Source organism: Sinohyriopsis cumingii, chromosome 2 (genome assembly GCF_028554795.1).
Source record: "Sinohyriopsis cumingii isolate HCF-2022 chromosome 2, ASM2855479v2, whole genome shotgun sequence".
NCBI classification, from domain to species: Eukaryota; Metazoa; Mollusca; class Bivalvia; order Unionida; family Unionidae; genus Sinohyriopsis; species Sinohyriopsis cumingii.
Genome location: NC_142962.1, coordinates 25,667,409 through 25,683,748, shown reverse-complemented (window position 1 = coordinate 25,683,748; position 16,340 = coordinate 25,667,409). Strand labels below are relative to the sequence as shown.

At 37.5% G+C, this 16,340-nt stretch overlaps 1 protein-coding gene across 1 annotated transcript in view; it reads right to left on the bottom strand.

Annotated features, from left to right (window-relative positions):
- Positions 1-16,340, bottom strand: part of LOC149804497 (uncharacterized) — an 81,136-nt gene that overhangs the window by 54,249 nt on the left and 10,547 nt on the right. Inside the window, exons 4-5 of the mRNA XM_089933053.1 lie at positions 14,128-14,269; positions 13,449-13,610 (exon numbers count right to left, since the gene is read on the bottom strand). Coding sequence (XP_089789179.1) covers positions 13,449-13,610; positions 14,128-14,269 — 304 coding nt within the window. The remainder of the gene's footprint in view (positions 1-13,448; positions 13,611-14,127; positions 14,270-16,340) is intronic.

Genomic DNA, 16,340 nt, shown 5'->3' with positions numbered 1-16,340 from the left:
GACAAAATATTCCATTCACCAAAGGAAAAGTCACGGTGAGACTCCATTTTCGAAAACGGTTCTCTCACGACTCGTAAGTCATGTATCCAGTGTACCGAGGGGTTGCTCGACAGCGAGGACACGGTTTAGGAGATATGTTAAAATCGGCTTTTCGTTCGGTGGCTCCGGTGTTGAAACCGATGGTGACACGCGGATTGCACGCCTTGAAAGATGCGGCACTGACACAAGGCAAAAAATTTCTCCAAAATGTCATCATCGACAAACAAAACCCCAAAGAAGCTTTCAAGAGGGCAGGCAAAAATATCTTGCTGCAAACGGGTAAAGACCTTTTGGGCCGACGAGAAACACCTATAAATGCCCTGCACGCTACCGAGTCAGGCATTCAGCAAGGACAAGGCAGAAAGAGACGACGAAGAAAACACCCTTTCACCAGACTTCACACGTCTAAAACTAGAAAGACAAAGAAAAGAAGAACCGTTCGAGACTTAGACGTTTTCGATTATTGAGAAAGAACAAAAAAAAAATGATGCACCGAGAGTCTTGCGGTTGTTCCATGTCGGAACTGGATCTGTTTGCCATGCCGCCCACCATGATGACCATGCAAGAATCCCAGTGGGTGGAATTTCACCCCGTCTCCTCATTGACGGATTCTGCTCCCATCGAGTTTGACATCAAAGGTCAGCCCGAAGATTACATCGATCTGAATAGCAGTTACCTGTACTTGAAAGTCAAAGTGATCAAAACGGACAACACCAATCCTGGACCCAATGATAGGGTAGCGCCCGTCAACAATTTCAATGCATTCCTTGTTCAGCGAAGTGGACTTGTACTTGAATAACAAACTGGTCAGCAGCAGCATGGACACTTACCTGTATCGTGCCTACCTGGAAAATCTCTTGACGTACGGAAAAGAAGCCAAGAATACTCATCTGGATGCTTGCGTGGTATGGAAACCTGACACTGCGGGTGATAACACGTTTAACGATACAGCCCTCACAACAGATGACGATCCTCACAATGTGGGGTTTAACACACGCAGAAATAAAATTCTGCAAGGACGTAGTTTAGAACTGATGGATCGTTTGCATTTGGAATGTGGTTACAAGAAAAGTATTTACTGAACGGAGTGGATATTCGCCTGAGACTGAATCGTAGCAGTGCCGCGTTCCATTTGTTGGCCCATGCTAACGAGTACAAAACCATCATCCAAGAAGCCAGGCTCTACGTGCGACGCGTGGAAGTGTTACCCAAAGTGGGAAACGACATCAGTCAAACGTTGAGCAGAACGACCGCCAAGTATCCCATACGACGCGTGGAAGTGAAAACGTTCACCATTCCTGCTGGATAGCGATCCATGATCGAAGATCATCTGTTCCAAGGTCAGTTACCCAAACGTCTGATCCTTGGTATCGTCAAGAATTCAGCCTTCAACGGAGTCCACAATGAAAATCCTTTCCTGTTTCATCATTACAACGTAGCCAAGATCGAAGTCAGTCGCGATGGCAAGACACTGTGTACCCGACCGTTTGAGCCTAAGTTTGGTGACAGAAATTACTTGAGGTCGTACTTGTCCCTGAACGAAGCCACCGGACAGTTAGGAACCAACACCAGTCACGGCATATCGTACGAGGATTATACAGGAGGCTACGGTTTGTGGGCGTTTGATTTCACTCCAGACCAAGGTAGCGACGAGGGACATTTCCACCCTATAAAATCAGGCCAGATTCGTGTGGAACTTCAGTTTACTAATCCTCTACCTCACACAGTGAACGTCCTCCTGTATGCCGAATTTGACAATACCCTAGAAATCAACAGTTTGAGAGAAATCATTCTAGATTATTAGAAGCTATGGAAGACTGTTATCCCTCTTTACCTAGTGAAGAAACTTTAGACATGGAATGTGAGGAGACCGTGGAAGGAGAATCCCAAGACAAAGACGAAGAAGTTGTCATGATGAAGTCGAGATGGCCAGAACAAGAAGCCCATTTAGTCTCCTGTTTTGCCAAACACTTGGTCGAAAAAATGACGGAATTGATCAAGAAAGATTGCTATGGATGTCAAAACGATCATCTCAGTCAAATTCAACATGATAAATGCCTGATGCTGAGTCAAGAAGAAAAATTGAACGAGTATCTGGGCGAAGCTTGGAGTCTCATCTCGGACGAAATCGTGTTGCACCAGTGGTATAAAGACTTGCGTGAACATTCTTGTCCACCATTAACCACTCTAGAGATCGATCGTATCGAAGCTCTCCTGAATCAGAGTGAGGAGACGAAACGAAGAAACGGTTATTTGTCAGACATTTTCAAGCAAAAAGTCAGGATCGAATTGATGACTTATTATTACCTGTGAAGAAGAAAAAAAACCACACAAAAATGGATACCTGGGAACTTTATTACCTTTTGAACCACAGTTCGTACACGGCTTCTTGGAATCCTGTCGTCTGTACTAAAGATGAACTCCCTCATCGCAAACCTCAAGACCATCAAGCTTATGTCATCAACACGGACGACAGTCATCTCCCAGGAACCCACTGGGTAGCCGTTTACTTTCCTCAAGAAGGATGTGTGGAATATTTCGATTCGTACGGATTGCCCCCTTTGGAAGACGATATCATTGACTTTATGAGAAGAAATGCTCAGACCACACGATTCAATAATGTGAAATTACAAGGCACAGATTCCTTGGTGTGTGGACAATATTGTGTGTATTTTCTGCATCATCGCAGTCTGGGCTATTCTTTAGAACATTTAGTGACTCATTTTGATCCTCGTTCTTCTTCTAGAAACGATGTGAAAGTAAATCAATGGTTTTGTGACCATTATGCTTATCTTTTGTCTCAAGCTAGGAAACGTAGTGTCCATCAATGGCCTAATGACTTCCAACAGTGGAAATCACAATTTCATTCACAACGTTGCCAACCCTGTCCAAAATAATGTGTAAATTGAAAAAAATGTTTGATGTTATATTGTTGGATTATTGTTAAAAATGTTAGAGTTGTTGGTTAGTGTTAAGTGATTTTGAATAAAATATGTTGTGTTTTGAAAAAAAATGCCTTTGTCTTTTGTTTGGCTATAAGAATGTTGATTCATGCTCTTTGACTTCTTACTATCCCTCTCATGACACTCATTGAACGTTGCGGCTCGAAAACCATAGAGGGATGTTTTCCTTCACGTCCGCGCTGTGACTTTAAGAACCGGGGTAATTTCCAGTCTAACCATCCATTGTCGACTTATCCTGCTACGAAGATGTGCTCCAAACTAGCCAAGCTAAACGAAGCCTACGTGAATTTGCATAGGGTCAGACACAGTCTGACACCGAAGCCAGAAGAGATAGAGAATGTGAGAATGCTAAAAGTCACTGAAGACCTGACAGAAGAGCTCTTCAGAGAAGAAGTGAACAGGGAGAAAGAAGAATGGACAGAGAAGTACAGACTTCAGAGACAGCAGCAGCAGCAGCAGGAACCTGAACCTGACAAAGGCTTTGTCGATTGTCGTATCGACACCAAAGAGTTCTTCTTCTCTTTCCGAAGAAGCAGACCTATCGTCAGAAAGTCTATCCTCAGAGGACGTCGCATTCTTAGAAACTAAAAGATTGCCATAGCAAACAAAAAACAGCCCTTTTCAGGGCTACCCCAAACTCTAGAAAAGAAATAACAATCGATTTGCCAATGTGTGTAGGTAGAGTAGTGTGAATATAAACACTGACTCTTTTTTTATAGTGTGAGTGTATGTGTTTGTGAATAGGATTGTGTGTTTGTAAGTGCTCACGTACGTTTGTGTGGATAGTAGATTAAGATCATGTTTTTGCTGTTTGAGGTGTGGGGAGAGTAGATTTGGGGTTTGATTGGATTGCTTTGCGTATGTGAATAGTATATTGAAGTGATTAATGAAATTTTTTTAGAATAGTGATGGGTAGTATAAAAAAGTGAGTGAGTGTTTCTTTTAGGTCCGCGCGTTGTTTGGTCATGATCTAGGTAAGATCAATTTTATGTTTTTAGGGGGATGTTTTCCATCACGTCCGCGCTTTTACTATAAATTGAAACTCGTTCGGCAGTCTAGCTACCCTTGTTGATTGATCAACACCACCAGAATGAACACCAGAATTGTGAAACTGCTAGAACTCCAGATGCACCTGGAATATGCCAGGCGCCTGTTAAATGAACTGGCCGCGGAGGCCATTGTCGAAGAGGGAAGGATGAGAGAGGAGGAGGAAAGAAGAAAAAAAGAAGAGGAGGAAAAGGAGAGAAGAAATTTCAGAATCCCAGAGACAGAAAATTGGGATTCTGAGGCCACTTATCCCGCCTCTGCACTCCCAAGAAAAAAGGTAAAAGGAGACTGGGGAAGAAGATGTGTGTGTGGCGCCAGACCAGGAAGGTGCCAGCATTAGATAGGTGCATCTGGAGTTCAAAAACAAACAGCCCTTTTCAGGGCTACCCAAACCTTTAGAAAAGAAATAGTAATCAATTTGCCAATGTGTGTGTATGTAGAGTAGTGTGAATATAAACACTGACTCTTTTTTTCCTAGTGTGAGGGTATGTGTTTGTGTGTTTGTGTGTTTGTGTTTGTAAGCGCTCACGTACTTTTGTGTGAATAGTAGATTATGGGTTTGTTTATTGTTTCTTAGCGTATGTGGAGAGTATAGTTTGGGTTTTGTAACCGCTCACGTACGACTGTGTGGATAGTAAATTATGGATATTGTTTTAATGATTTGAGTGTGTAAATAGTAGATTTGGGGTTTGTTAAATGTTGCTTCACTTATGTGGATAGTAGATTATATGAAATGAGAAAGTAGGGGGATGTTTTCCATCACGTCCGCGCGTTTTAAGTGATAATCTAGGTAATATCAATTTTGTTTTAGGGGGATGTTTTCCATCACGTACGCGCTTTTCGTATAAGAACCCACAGTATTCGTCGTTCAAACCATTCTACAGAGAAGATGGCTTCAAACCACCTCGATAAAATGCAAACATTGCAAGACGTCCTGGACAATTTGGGCATGATGGAACAAATGCTAGTGAGGCTAAACGAAGATCACTATTCTTATAGTCCCCATCGAGTGAAGATGGAGATTAACAACTTACGAAAAGTAAAGGACATGATAAGTGATGTGATGAAAGAAATAAAGGAGGAAAAGGAGGATGAAGAGGAAAGGATAAGGATAAGAGAATGGAATGAAAAAATTGAAAAAGAAGAAGAAAATGTGAAGAGGAAGAAAGAAGAGGAGGAGAAGAAGAAAGAAGAGAAAAAAAGGAAGAAAAGAAGAGAAAGAGTGTAGGACAGAAAATAAGAAGTTGGTGGAGAAATAGAAGAAATTAGAAGAAGAAGAAGAAACCCAAAGGCCCTTTTCAGGGCCACCCACATTTCTCGAAAAGAGAATGACTTTCCATTGCCTACCCCATTTTTTATTTTTTATTTTTTAATTTAAAAAAAAAAAAATCCCATGTTCAATTGCCTTTGTCCCTAGAATGGATATTTTTTTTTCTCCCATTGTTCCAATGCATTTGTCCCTAGAGTGGATATTTCCTTTCTCCCATGTTAAATTCCCTTGTCCCCAGAGTGGATGTCTTTTTTTCCCATGTTAAATTTCCATTGTCCCCAGAGTGGATATTGCTTCCCATGTTAAATTTCCATTGTCCTCAGAGTGGATATACCCTTATTTAACATTAAAGTCCCCTTGTCCCTAGGGTGTCCCCATTCACTACTAGCATGCATCAGAAGAGACTCAGTGGAAGTTTTAAATAACAATATACATGACTTGAGAGATACTACGAATATGGATAGACGAAAGGTAAATGAGAAATTGCAACAATTCTTTGAAAGAATGCTAATAAAACATTTGCTAACAGGAACAATAAACACATATACGATAATAAAGTACATGGTACACCATTTTTGCTGAAAGGATATGAGCTAACTAGAAAAAAAAATCATATTGCTAAAAAATCACTCTTGACCTGATACACCCAAAGTAAGAATGACAGAGAAATCTAGCTGTTTTGCTAACCTTGCTTTTCGTATCTCAGTCTAGTCATCTCAGACCAATCGTCTCAGTCAAAGTATCCACGCGCTACGGACTACTTTATCAAGGGACGCAACCATTGTTGTCTTATGCTTGGCCTGATGGAGTTTACGAACGCTAACACTTTGGGACATTTAACAAAATAATTTTTTGGAGTAGAGAGAAAAAATAACTTACAAAAAGAAGATTTAGAAAGAAAACGATCAAGATAAGACAAAAAGAAAATGGACTACAAGCCATGAACATCTTGACTCTTAAAATTAGGAGAGCAAAAATTGTAAATGTTTGCCGCCCACTAGGTACATGTTCCATGTATACAGTACGCTTTTTGGACGATGGAAGTTTCGCAAATTATGCTAAACATGAATTATTAATTTCAGAACATTCACCAAAGCATGAGTCAGAGGATCTTTCCTTTCTTTTTGATGACTGGGAAACAAATGAAATAAATGTGTCTCTGAAACCGAATCAACTTTCGTCGGAGCAAATAACAAAATCAGGAGTGGAAATAAAAAACACTGAAACGGCCAAAGAGAGCAGATTTACGGAAGTGGATGAACAATTTGTCACAAATAATGTTTTAGAGCATAAAAATGTGAATATCAAACGCAAGACATTGGGACATATAAAACTACTTGAAGAATATCTTGAGTAAAACAATCAGACGCGCCCTAGACATCAAGTGCCTGCATCGGCCCTGAAAAGCATTCTCTCAAGACTTTTCCTTTCAATTCGTCAGAATGATGGAAGTGAATACGAGCCGACAACATTGAAAGGTAAAAAAGGCATACATATTGACTGATAACACACAATCGAATTTAAAAAATAATGTATGAGCAAATAAAATGATTCATAGTGCAACTGATATACATTCAATTTGTTAAAACATAAATTAATTTAGAAACGGTGTACTTCGGATTGCACGATCACGCCACATTCCTCATTAACATATTTGTATTAATGCACCGCATGTAAAACATTTGCGCGTGAACTATATTGCACAAGTGAGAATTTCCTTTTTACTTTAAAGGAAATTATTGGGCGAGAAAAATAATCTACGTTGGGGTTTGCATCGAGACAAGGAAATCCCAGTCTAGGGGTTACATTATATGTCTCCCCCACCTCGTCAAGCCTCGGGGGAAGACAAATAATATAACCCCTTGACTGGGATTTTCTTGTCTCTGTGCAAACCCCAACATAGATTCTATTAATCCTATATGCAGGCCTAGCTCACTACAATTTCAGGTCAGCGTCATTAAATGTAGCAAAGCTACATAACTAGTTTTAAGTACTTTGTGTGAAACAAATTTTATACTGTTAGCTACATTTAATGACGCTGACCTGAAAATTGACTGTGCTACAGATAGGATAAAATTCTACATGCTTTGTGATATGAACTATGACAGAAAACACAGATACATGCACGCAGACAATAGACCTATACACTTCATAGCCTCCCAGCTGTCTTAACAACTACGGAAAACTTAATTACAGCCAGAAATGTGTTATGTCAATCATGCTTTATTCTAATTTTGTTAAGAATATCCATTGTGCCCCAGATTAACCAAAATTATACATACAATATTTAATGAAAAATAATGCACTTACCAGCCAGAAGGAATCATTTATCCGTCAACATGTTAATCCATAAGCAAATATTTCACTGTAGCACTTGCCATATTTCCAAGACAGAGTCATATATTTTCAAAGAATCCGTGAACTTGAAAGTTTCGCATATAGTTATCCTCTAGAGTTTGTATTTGGAGGGTCTTTTATACACGGAGGTAATTTCACAATCAATATTAAGAACAACACAATTATGTCACAAACAGTTTCACCTCTTCCAAGGAAAAGGAGAGTTATATACAATAGTGACACAGATCACTAATTACCTGTGAATAACCCCAGCATGGACACTCATGCTACATGTAACTTTTCGTTATAATGTGTACCCCCAGTATCGTTCCATTATTTATAATATAATTTTCTAAATGGGAACTTATGAAAATGAAATATTTTCTTGTAATAAATATTAGCTATTTATTGTTAATTGCATATAACATCCAAATATTAAATGTGATAATACCTCAATACTATACAACGTTTTAAGTTGTTATTTTCTTGGCTCACGCATAAAAACTGTATACTTTGGATGACACGGTCAAGCCACGGTCCTCCTTAACATATTTGTATTAATGCACCGCATGTAAACATTTGGCGTGTACTATATTACACAAGTGAGCAGTTCTTTTTTTACTGTAAAGGAAATTATTGGGCGAGAAAAAGAATCTACGTTGTGTTTTGGACCGAAACAAGGAAATCCCAGTCTAGGGGTTACATTATATGTCTCCCCCCTCGGAAAGCCTCGTGGGGAGACAAATAATGCAACCCCTTGTCTGGGATATTTCCTTGTCTCGGTCCAAAACCCAACATAGATTATATATATATATCGCCCATTGCCGATGTATACGCACGCGAAATTAGATATCGTCCATGGCTGATGTACACGTATGCAAAATGAGATATAGTCCATGGCTGATGTACACACATGCAAAACGAGATATCGTCCATGGCTGATGTATACGCATACAAAATTATATACTGTCCATGGCTGATGTATACGCATGCAAACTTAGATACCGCCCATGGCCGATGTACACGCATGCAAAATTAGGCAGTAATATTTTACGCGTATGTTGTTTATGGTAATCTGAGTGTAAAAGAATTGTCGTCGTCTTCGTACAGTAAATAGGTAAATCCTAACTAATTCGATTACACATGGTAGAGGTAGATACCTTAATCACTCACATAACAAGTTTAGTAAAATTCAACATATATTACTTGTTTCCCTAGAATGCAAAATGAAAATTCAAAAGACACTTACAGTATTGTAAATTGATAACCAAATAATCTTAAATATTATATCATAAGTCCAAATGTTTAGAATGTTCTGGATGATTCCCATAATACTGAATGGGCAATTATACCATTATTCTTGAATGTGCCGAGGTACCAACAGTTCTGAATGTCCTGGTGTACAAATATTCTTAATGTATCACAATGATATCATCCAGATTGTACTGAATGAATTCGTAAAAATACCAAAATAATATTTTAGTAAAAAAAAGTCAATGCGCACCTTGTAATTGAATTGAGAACTTTAAATAAACGGTTCCTCTAAAATGTTATCTGAACAAAACTAAAACCTCTGACAATAGATTCCCGAAGACTGATAAAAACAGGAATGAACAATTGTTTACCTAACCTCTTTATATACAAACTATCACCTGACCAATGACGCAATATATGTTCCGAAAATCTAACGGAAAATGTCATTAATTCTTAAGAAATGGTAAGTCTTGAACTTAAACTTTAGTACACATCTTGTTTACCACTTAGAAGCATGACAAAAGTCAGTTACACATTATATGCCAATAGTCAGGTAGGCAAAAGTCTACCCTCGATTACGAGCAAAGGTGAAACGCACAATAAAAATTAAATATACATAAAACATGTACAGACACGGGCTTCCTATCTTTAACGATTGAATGGCGAGAGTATCTGTGTGTGACTGTTTACTGACTCTTTGACCATAAGACATTTCGGTAGATGGACGTTTCAGCCCAAAGACATTTCGGCCTTAGACGTTTCGGCCCTTAAACATTTCGCCACAGGCCGTTTCAGCCCTAAGACAATTTGGTCCTAGATGTTTCAGCTCTATATTTCAATATTATTATAATTTATTTTAACATTGGTATTTAGAATTTTGAATATTTTTAATATTTTTGTTCGAATTTAACAAATAATTAGTTGAACTGGTAAAACTAACATTATTAAAACTATGTGCTATTTTCGGCGGGTAGGGGGATTTTATGAACGAATGGGAAACAAGTTTTCAGACACACCTCAATGGTTTAAAACCAGTGTTGGCGATGTAGCGAAGCTTTATCAATTCATATTTAAATTACTACATATATAAAGGAAGGGAATATCTAAATTCAACATTTATTGTACATTTCGATAGCAAAAAATTATATAACCAAAACACGTGAATCGTTTCACCTCATACTTTACAAACGCGATTTCTATCAGGTGTATATCAAATGCTTCTTTCATGCGATGATGCTTCAGGTATTTTCAACTCTCCACTGTCGTATTTATCACATACCTTCTCAATCATTCCGTCCGTACGTCCATTGACCCCTATGTCGAACGATGGCCTGCTCTAACATAAGTTTTAAGCCCACATTCCCAACAACTGCTCTGAAACAATGCACAAAACCTTAATATCTCAGAAAGCTCAACAATATACTGTATAACTAATCAGTAAACGGCATAGTAATTTCCAAAAGTTCCTGTTAGTGAATAGTTTTTCAATACTGTGGAACAGTGATGTACGAGATTAATATTACTGGCAGAGAGGGAGTACGTTATGCACTATTCTAGAACCTACTTATTTTGCTACATCTAAAACTCCTTTTTGAACATCAAACGATGGTTAATGCCATTTGAGTCTTTTCATTAACATATACCACAAAGAACTAGAAAGACCATTGGTCCAAAAGAAAACCCTATTAGTGAACAGTTGTTGCATAATGCCTTTGAAGTCTCATAATTAGCGTAGACCGCAAAAACTGGAATTCAATATTATTTTGTATTAACCAGTTTCCACTGCATATATTTCATCACAATGAAAGATAAAGGCCGAAAAGTCTTGCTTTTTTGGGTGGAGTCATCTATCTACTTGAGTCCGAGGGCCGAAATGTCTTAAGGCAGAAGTGTCGAGGGCCGAAACGTCGTGCTCATGTGACGGCCGAAATGATTTAGGGCCGAAGTGTCTTAGAGTCGAAATGTCACTTAATCGTGACTCTGTGTGTGTTGCATGGCAGCGATCTAATATTAGTCATTAGTCAATGTACAGGAAGGTATCCATTTGCAAATCATCATAAAATAAATTATTGAAGGTTTACAAAATTATTATCGATTTCGTTTCCGATATTCGTGTTAAAATGCAAAACAATCAGTTCAGATCAGTTCTTTTTTGAATGAATACATGTACTTGAATGGATCCCATAATATGATCATTTGTGGAATGGCTAATTGTGGTAAAATAAACTGTTTGCACTAAATTTTATAAATACCGAATAGAACGATTTTATATATATATATATTTAAATATCATTCTTTTTACCTGTAGGGCTTTTCTGTAGAAGATATACAATAGAAAGTATTAAACAAACAATATTTTATATTTCCAAATATATATTCTTTTTAAGCGACAAAACTATTTAATTGATGTGCCATATAATACCTCCTTGAGTATCTTTTTATTCATTCGTCGCATGTGAAGCATATTACAAGTTTGATAGTCAAGAGTGTCATAAAACCTTTGATATCATCCTACATGTCACTGTAAATTGGACCTGTCTCGACGTGAATTCACATTCAATCTGTCTCGACATGAATACACATTGAAGCTGTCTCAACATAAATACACACTTAATTTGACTCAACATGAATGAATAATGAATCTGTCTCGATATGAATACACACTTAATCTGATTCGACATGAATGAATAATGAATCTGTTTCGATATGAATACACACTGAATCTGTCTCGACATGAATACACACTGAAGCTGTCTCAATATAAATACACATTTAATTTTACTCTACATGAATGAATAATGAATCTGTTTCGATATGAATACACACTGAATCTGTCTCGACATGAATACACACTGAAGCTGTCTCAATATAAATACACATTTAATTTGACTCTACATGAATGAATAATGAATCTGTTTCGATATGAATACACAATGAATCTGTCTCGACATGAATAGTCCCATCCTGCATTGTTTTTCTCCACTCAAACGTTTCGTTAGAGAGATCTGTTTTGTTTTTCATAAGGAATAGTATCAAGTCATCATCTATTATTGTCCTTTAGCACATGGTGTATCTTGTCAACATTTAAAACATCTTTTTTTATCTGGGCGAATTTAAACTGTTCTTCTTTACTAAGGTTTTCGATTATTTTACATGAGAACGCTTCGTAACGACAATGCTGTACGAATTTTGTTTTTAGTATATTTTGAAGTTATTAGAGCTTTTCAAACGAGGATGTATTTTTATGATCTGCTTGCTATATGGCCACATCTGAGTATTAAGGTGGTACGCAGTTAAATATGCAGAATATTTTGAAGGATATGAGACTCGAACCATCAACCTAACGTGATTAAATACAAGTATACCAATATGCTTATTCAGGCATTTCCTATTGCTGTAATTTCAAGTCTAAAGGAATATTGGGTTTTCTCTGCCTGTGGACAATGCTAAATTTACTTTGTTATCTGTCAATGTATTCTGTGTCTGTCTGATTCTTTTTCAGGTTCTCACTGCTTCTGAATTAATTTTATCAGTTATTAATGTATTGCGTGATTGTTTGTCCGGATATGTTTCCGTTTATCACTGTATCTGAATTAATTTTATCAGCTATCAAAGTTTGTGACGTTACGAACATTGATCGTTGTGTATGCATGTAAATAGCACCTGTTATGTATTAATTCCTTTGTCATATTGGTTTTTCTGAGACCTTCTAGAAAGGTTCGTGTCCCCATGCTCTCTTTACACCTACAGCGCGAGCCTTGCTGCTAAGCAACAAAGTTATGCATATAAAGTCAGATTAGGTAGATAAATGGGGACAGCTGGAATCTGAATTAATCGAAACATCATTCGCTTTAATCATTCAATTTACATGATGGTACGCATAAGGCTCACTTTTTCGTTGGGTTGATTAACAAAAGCATACTATTCTGTACAATTTTAACGATAATTCGTTTGATCCTATTTCGAATGCATACTTCAAATTTTGTCTGTTAACTTTTGTGTGCATTTATGTTTTAGTCTGCTGATGGAAAAATAAGTATGCTATATTCTTACCACATAAACAAATAAATGTGCAATCATCAAACTCTGCAAGAATTAGAAATATGTCTCTGATAATTCCCAATCAAGTTGTTTCTAGATGAATTTGTATTTTAATTATCATATTAGTATGGAAGTATTTCAGTAGTAAGATATAAAGAAAATTCTGGCTCAAATACCTGAAAATTCAATAATAAGGAAAAGGTGTCAGCTATGAATGTGTTTTTGTTTATATACAGTTGCAAGTAAAGAGGCCCAGCAATGTTCTCGTGATCACATGTACATATTGATGACGTTTTTGTAGCATGATAGAACAGTAATTTGAAATAATTAACGAATTATTTTATTTTACTTGTTGTGCATCAAAGTATTTTAAATTGACCCAGTCGTTCAGAACTACTAATGCCTACTAAGTCAACAAAAATGTAAATGGGAGAATAATTTGACTGCTTGACTTCAAATTTATTTTCATGCGTTATTTAGGAATGCCTTGTACTCACCTGAAGTGGAACAGAGCTCATTCTGTGTCTCCTGGTTAGATTCTTGCCTCCAAAATCCAGTACATATTCTGGAAAATCTTCTACAACCAGCGTTAATCGGTAATTCTGGTTTGGTAGGTAACCAGTGGAGGCATACGCAGACACTGTCAACGTGCACTCAACCTTTTCAGCATAAAGAGAATACAAAAACTTTTCTTTGCCGGTGATGATGTTTGTATTTAAAAGAATATTTAAATATTTCAAAACTGCCATAACAAAAGACATCCACATAGGCGTGATATTGCACGCCTAGCTGACTTCAACCTAAAAACTGTTCATTCATGTATTTTAGAAGACTTCAAAGGTTTTTTTATATCTTCGTAGTAACGATATCAGTATTTGATTGCGAATGTTCTTGGTAGATATCTTACATACAGTTATCGCCATCAGTTATATTTAAATATGGTTAACAATTTAGAATGGTCCGCTGAAAGTAACGAGTTTTAATAGATTCCTCTCATTACGGATCAGTTTACTCCCTTCATAATGCCATATAAATAGTTAAGACTTTAGATGTTTTCAAGGTCAGTGGAAGGTTAGAAAAAAAGTATCATTTTTGTGTTTGTAATAATTCTTCATGTGCATATTTTGTTAAGAGTGTGTGTGCATGAGAGAGAGAGAGAGAGAGAGAGAGAGCTACCCTATCCAAAATAACGGTATTGGGCGGGACATTAGTACACCCCGTCCGACACTCTTGAGGCTCCGCCCACCTACACCGTATCAAGTCTCCATCTGGATCATCGACAGGAAGTTTGATTTTTGAGATGCAGTTATACTGAATTCTAAAAAAGATAAGAATCCCTTAATTAAATATCTCATCCTCATAACTGACGTATCGGATTATAGTGACATTATTCTACTAGAATTTCTTTATGTAAGACTGGGTATGCAGCAAATTCTATTATATGTTATAATGCTCTCATAGATTTTAATAGAAAAAAAATCAAGTTTATTGTACATGTACATGCAATGGTGGTATATAAATATGTTATTTGATTCCATAAATCTTTGATAACAACAGCAACGGTACTTCTTTGGCGTCTAAAGGCCGTTATTATTTGAACTTCTGCAATTGGTCTTATAATCTATTTCTACCAATTTGCATTCAATTGGTTGTGTCGGTGCTTTAAGGCACAGGAAAGCAAGTAGGTTATTTAGTGCCGAAGCTATAGGAGTAAAGTGCCTTGCCCATGATAGATGACCTAGGCTGGTCCTATGGCAAGATTTGAAGACGTACCCTTTCTTGTCGTGGGTCCGGCATGCTAACCACTGAGCCACCGCAGCCCCTTCCCTTCAAATGGTTACAAGTAGCGTTAAGAATGCTTTTCTTGGGGTGGGTGGAGAGAGAGAGAGAGAGAGAGAGAGAGAGAGAGAGAGAGAGAGAGAGAAGGGGCTGGGGGCTGGATGGGGGTAAGTGTGTGTATAGGGAGATGTGTACCATTGAATGTGGTCAGTCCAGGAGTATTTGGAGAGCTCTGTATGGATGAGGTGTGCAAGATTCCTTTCTTCAAAAATACGAAGTGAAGATTATGTTCATGCTTTGACTTCTTGAGACTGGCTAGTTCTTATGCATAATTTGATATAGTTCTTGTACGAATGCATAAATCTAATACTTATATAAGTCTGGCACTTATATAAAGACGATTCTTATATATTTGAAACATATGTACAATTCTGTGACAAATCCGCTATTGACGGAAATCTTCACTTGTACTGGGTAGATAGAGGTGAATTTACAATAAAATGGTCTTTTTTGAAAGGTACACGCCTGGTCGTGCCAGAATCATTTTAAAAAGAAATCCTAGAGAGAATTTGCGATGGGCACCAAGGCATAGTTAAAAGCCGAGATCGCGCCAAAACGTCAGTTTGTTGGAAAGCTCGAACACTTGGTAAAGTCTTGCCAAAATTGCAGCGAAAACTCAAGAGATCAAACTGAACCAATGATACCTAATGAATTTCCAAGTCGACCTTGGCAAAGGGTCGCATCAGACTTGTTTGAACTGAATGGTCAAAAATATCTCTTGGTGACATTATTTTTCACGATACATCGTTATAGAAAAATTGCAAGGCACAGGTTCAAAAGCAATTGTCAATCATTTCAAATCAATCTTTGCGCAACACGGTATACCAGAAGCATTAGTTTCAGATAATGGTCTGCAATACACATCCTTGATACTCACAGAATTTGCGACACATTACGGATTCAGGTATACTACAAGTAGTCCAAAATATCCACAGAGCAACGGTCACGCCGAAGGAGCTGTTCAAACAATTAAAAGAATGCTCTTTTGATATATCGCACAACATCATTACGAATGGATACAGCCCTGCCGAATTACTGATGTAAGAAAATTACAAACTACTTTGCCAATGACACCAAATAACTTACAACTGAAATGGCCGGATTTAATGGAACTGAAAAAATCGAAAATCTATAAAAAAAAGCAAACTCAGAAAAGAAATGATGATCGTCGACATATGAAAAAACTTCAGGTAAGGAATAAAGTATGGATTAAAGATCATTTTCTTCAGGATTGCTTAATCTGAGACATCTATACACATCGTTCATACATGGTAGTAACTGACATGGGAGAGATACGGCGTAATAGGAGAAATTTAATTCCCATGCCTACCTCACTATCGGAGCCTTTCAGAGTGATTATATCAAACCCTGATACTTTGTCTGACTCAGATGAAAGCAGAGCAGAGCAGAGCCAACCAATTAAAACGGATATTTCACACGTTCAGGGCGATTGTCAAAACCACCTGAGAGACTGAACTTGTAAAAATAAAGCTTAGATAGCTTATTTAGAAATACGGTCATCAGATCACGTGTCGTTTTAATGTTAACGT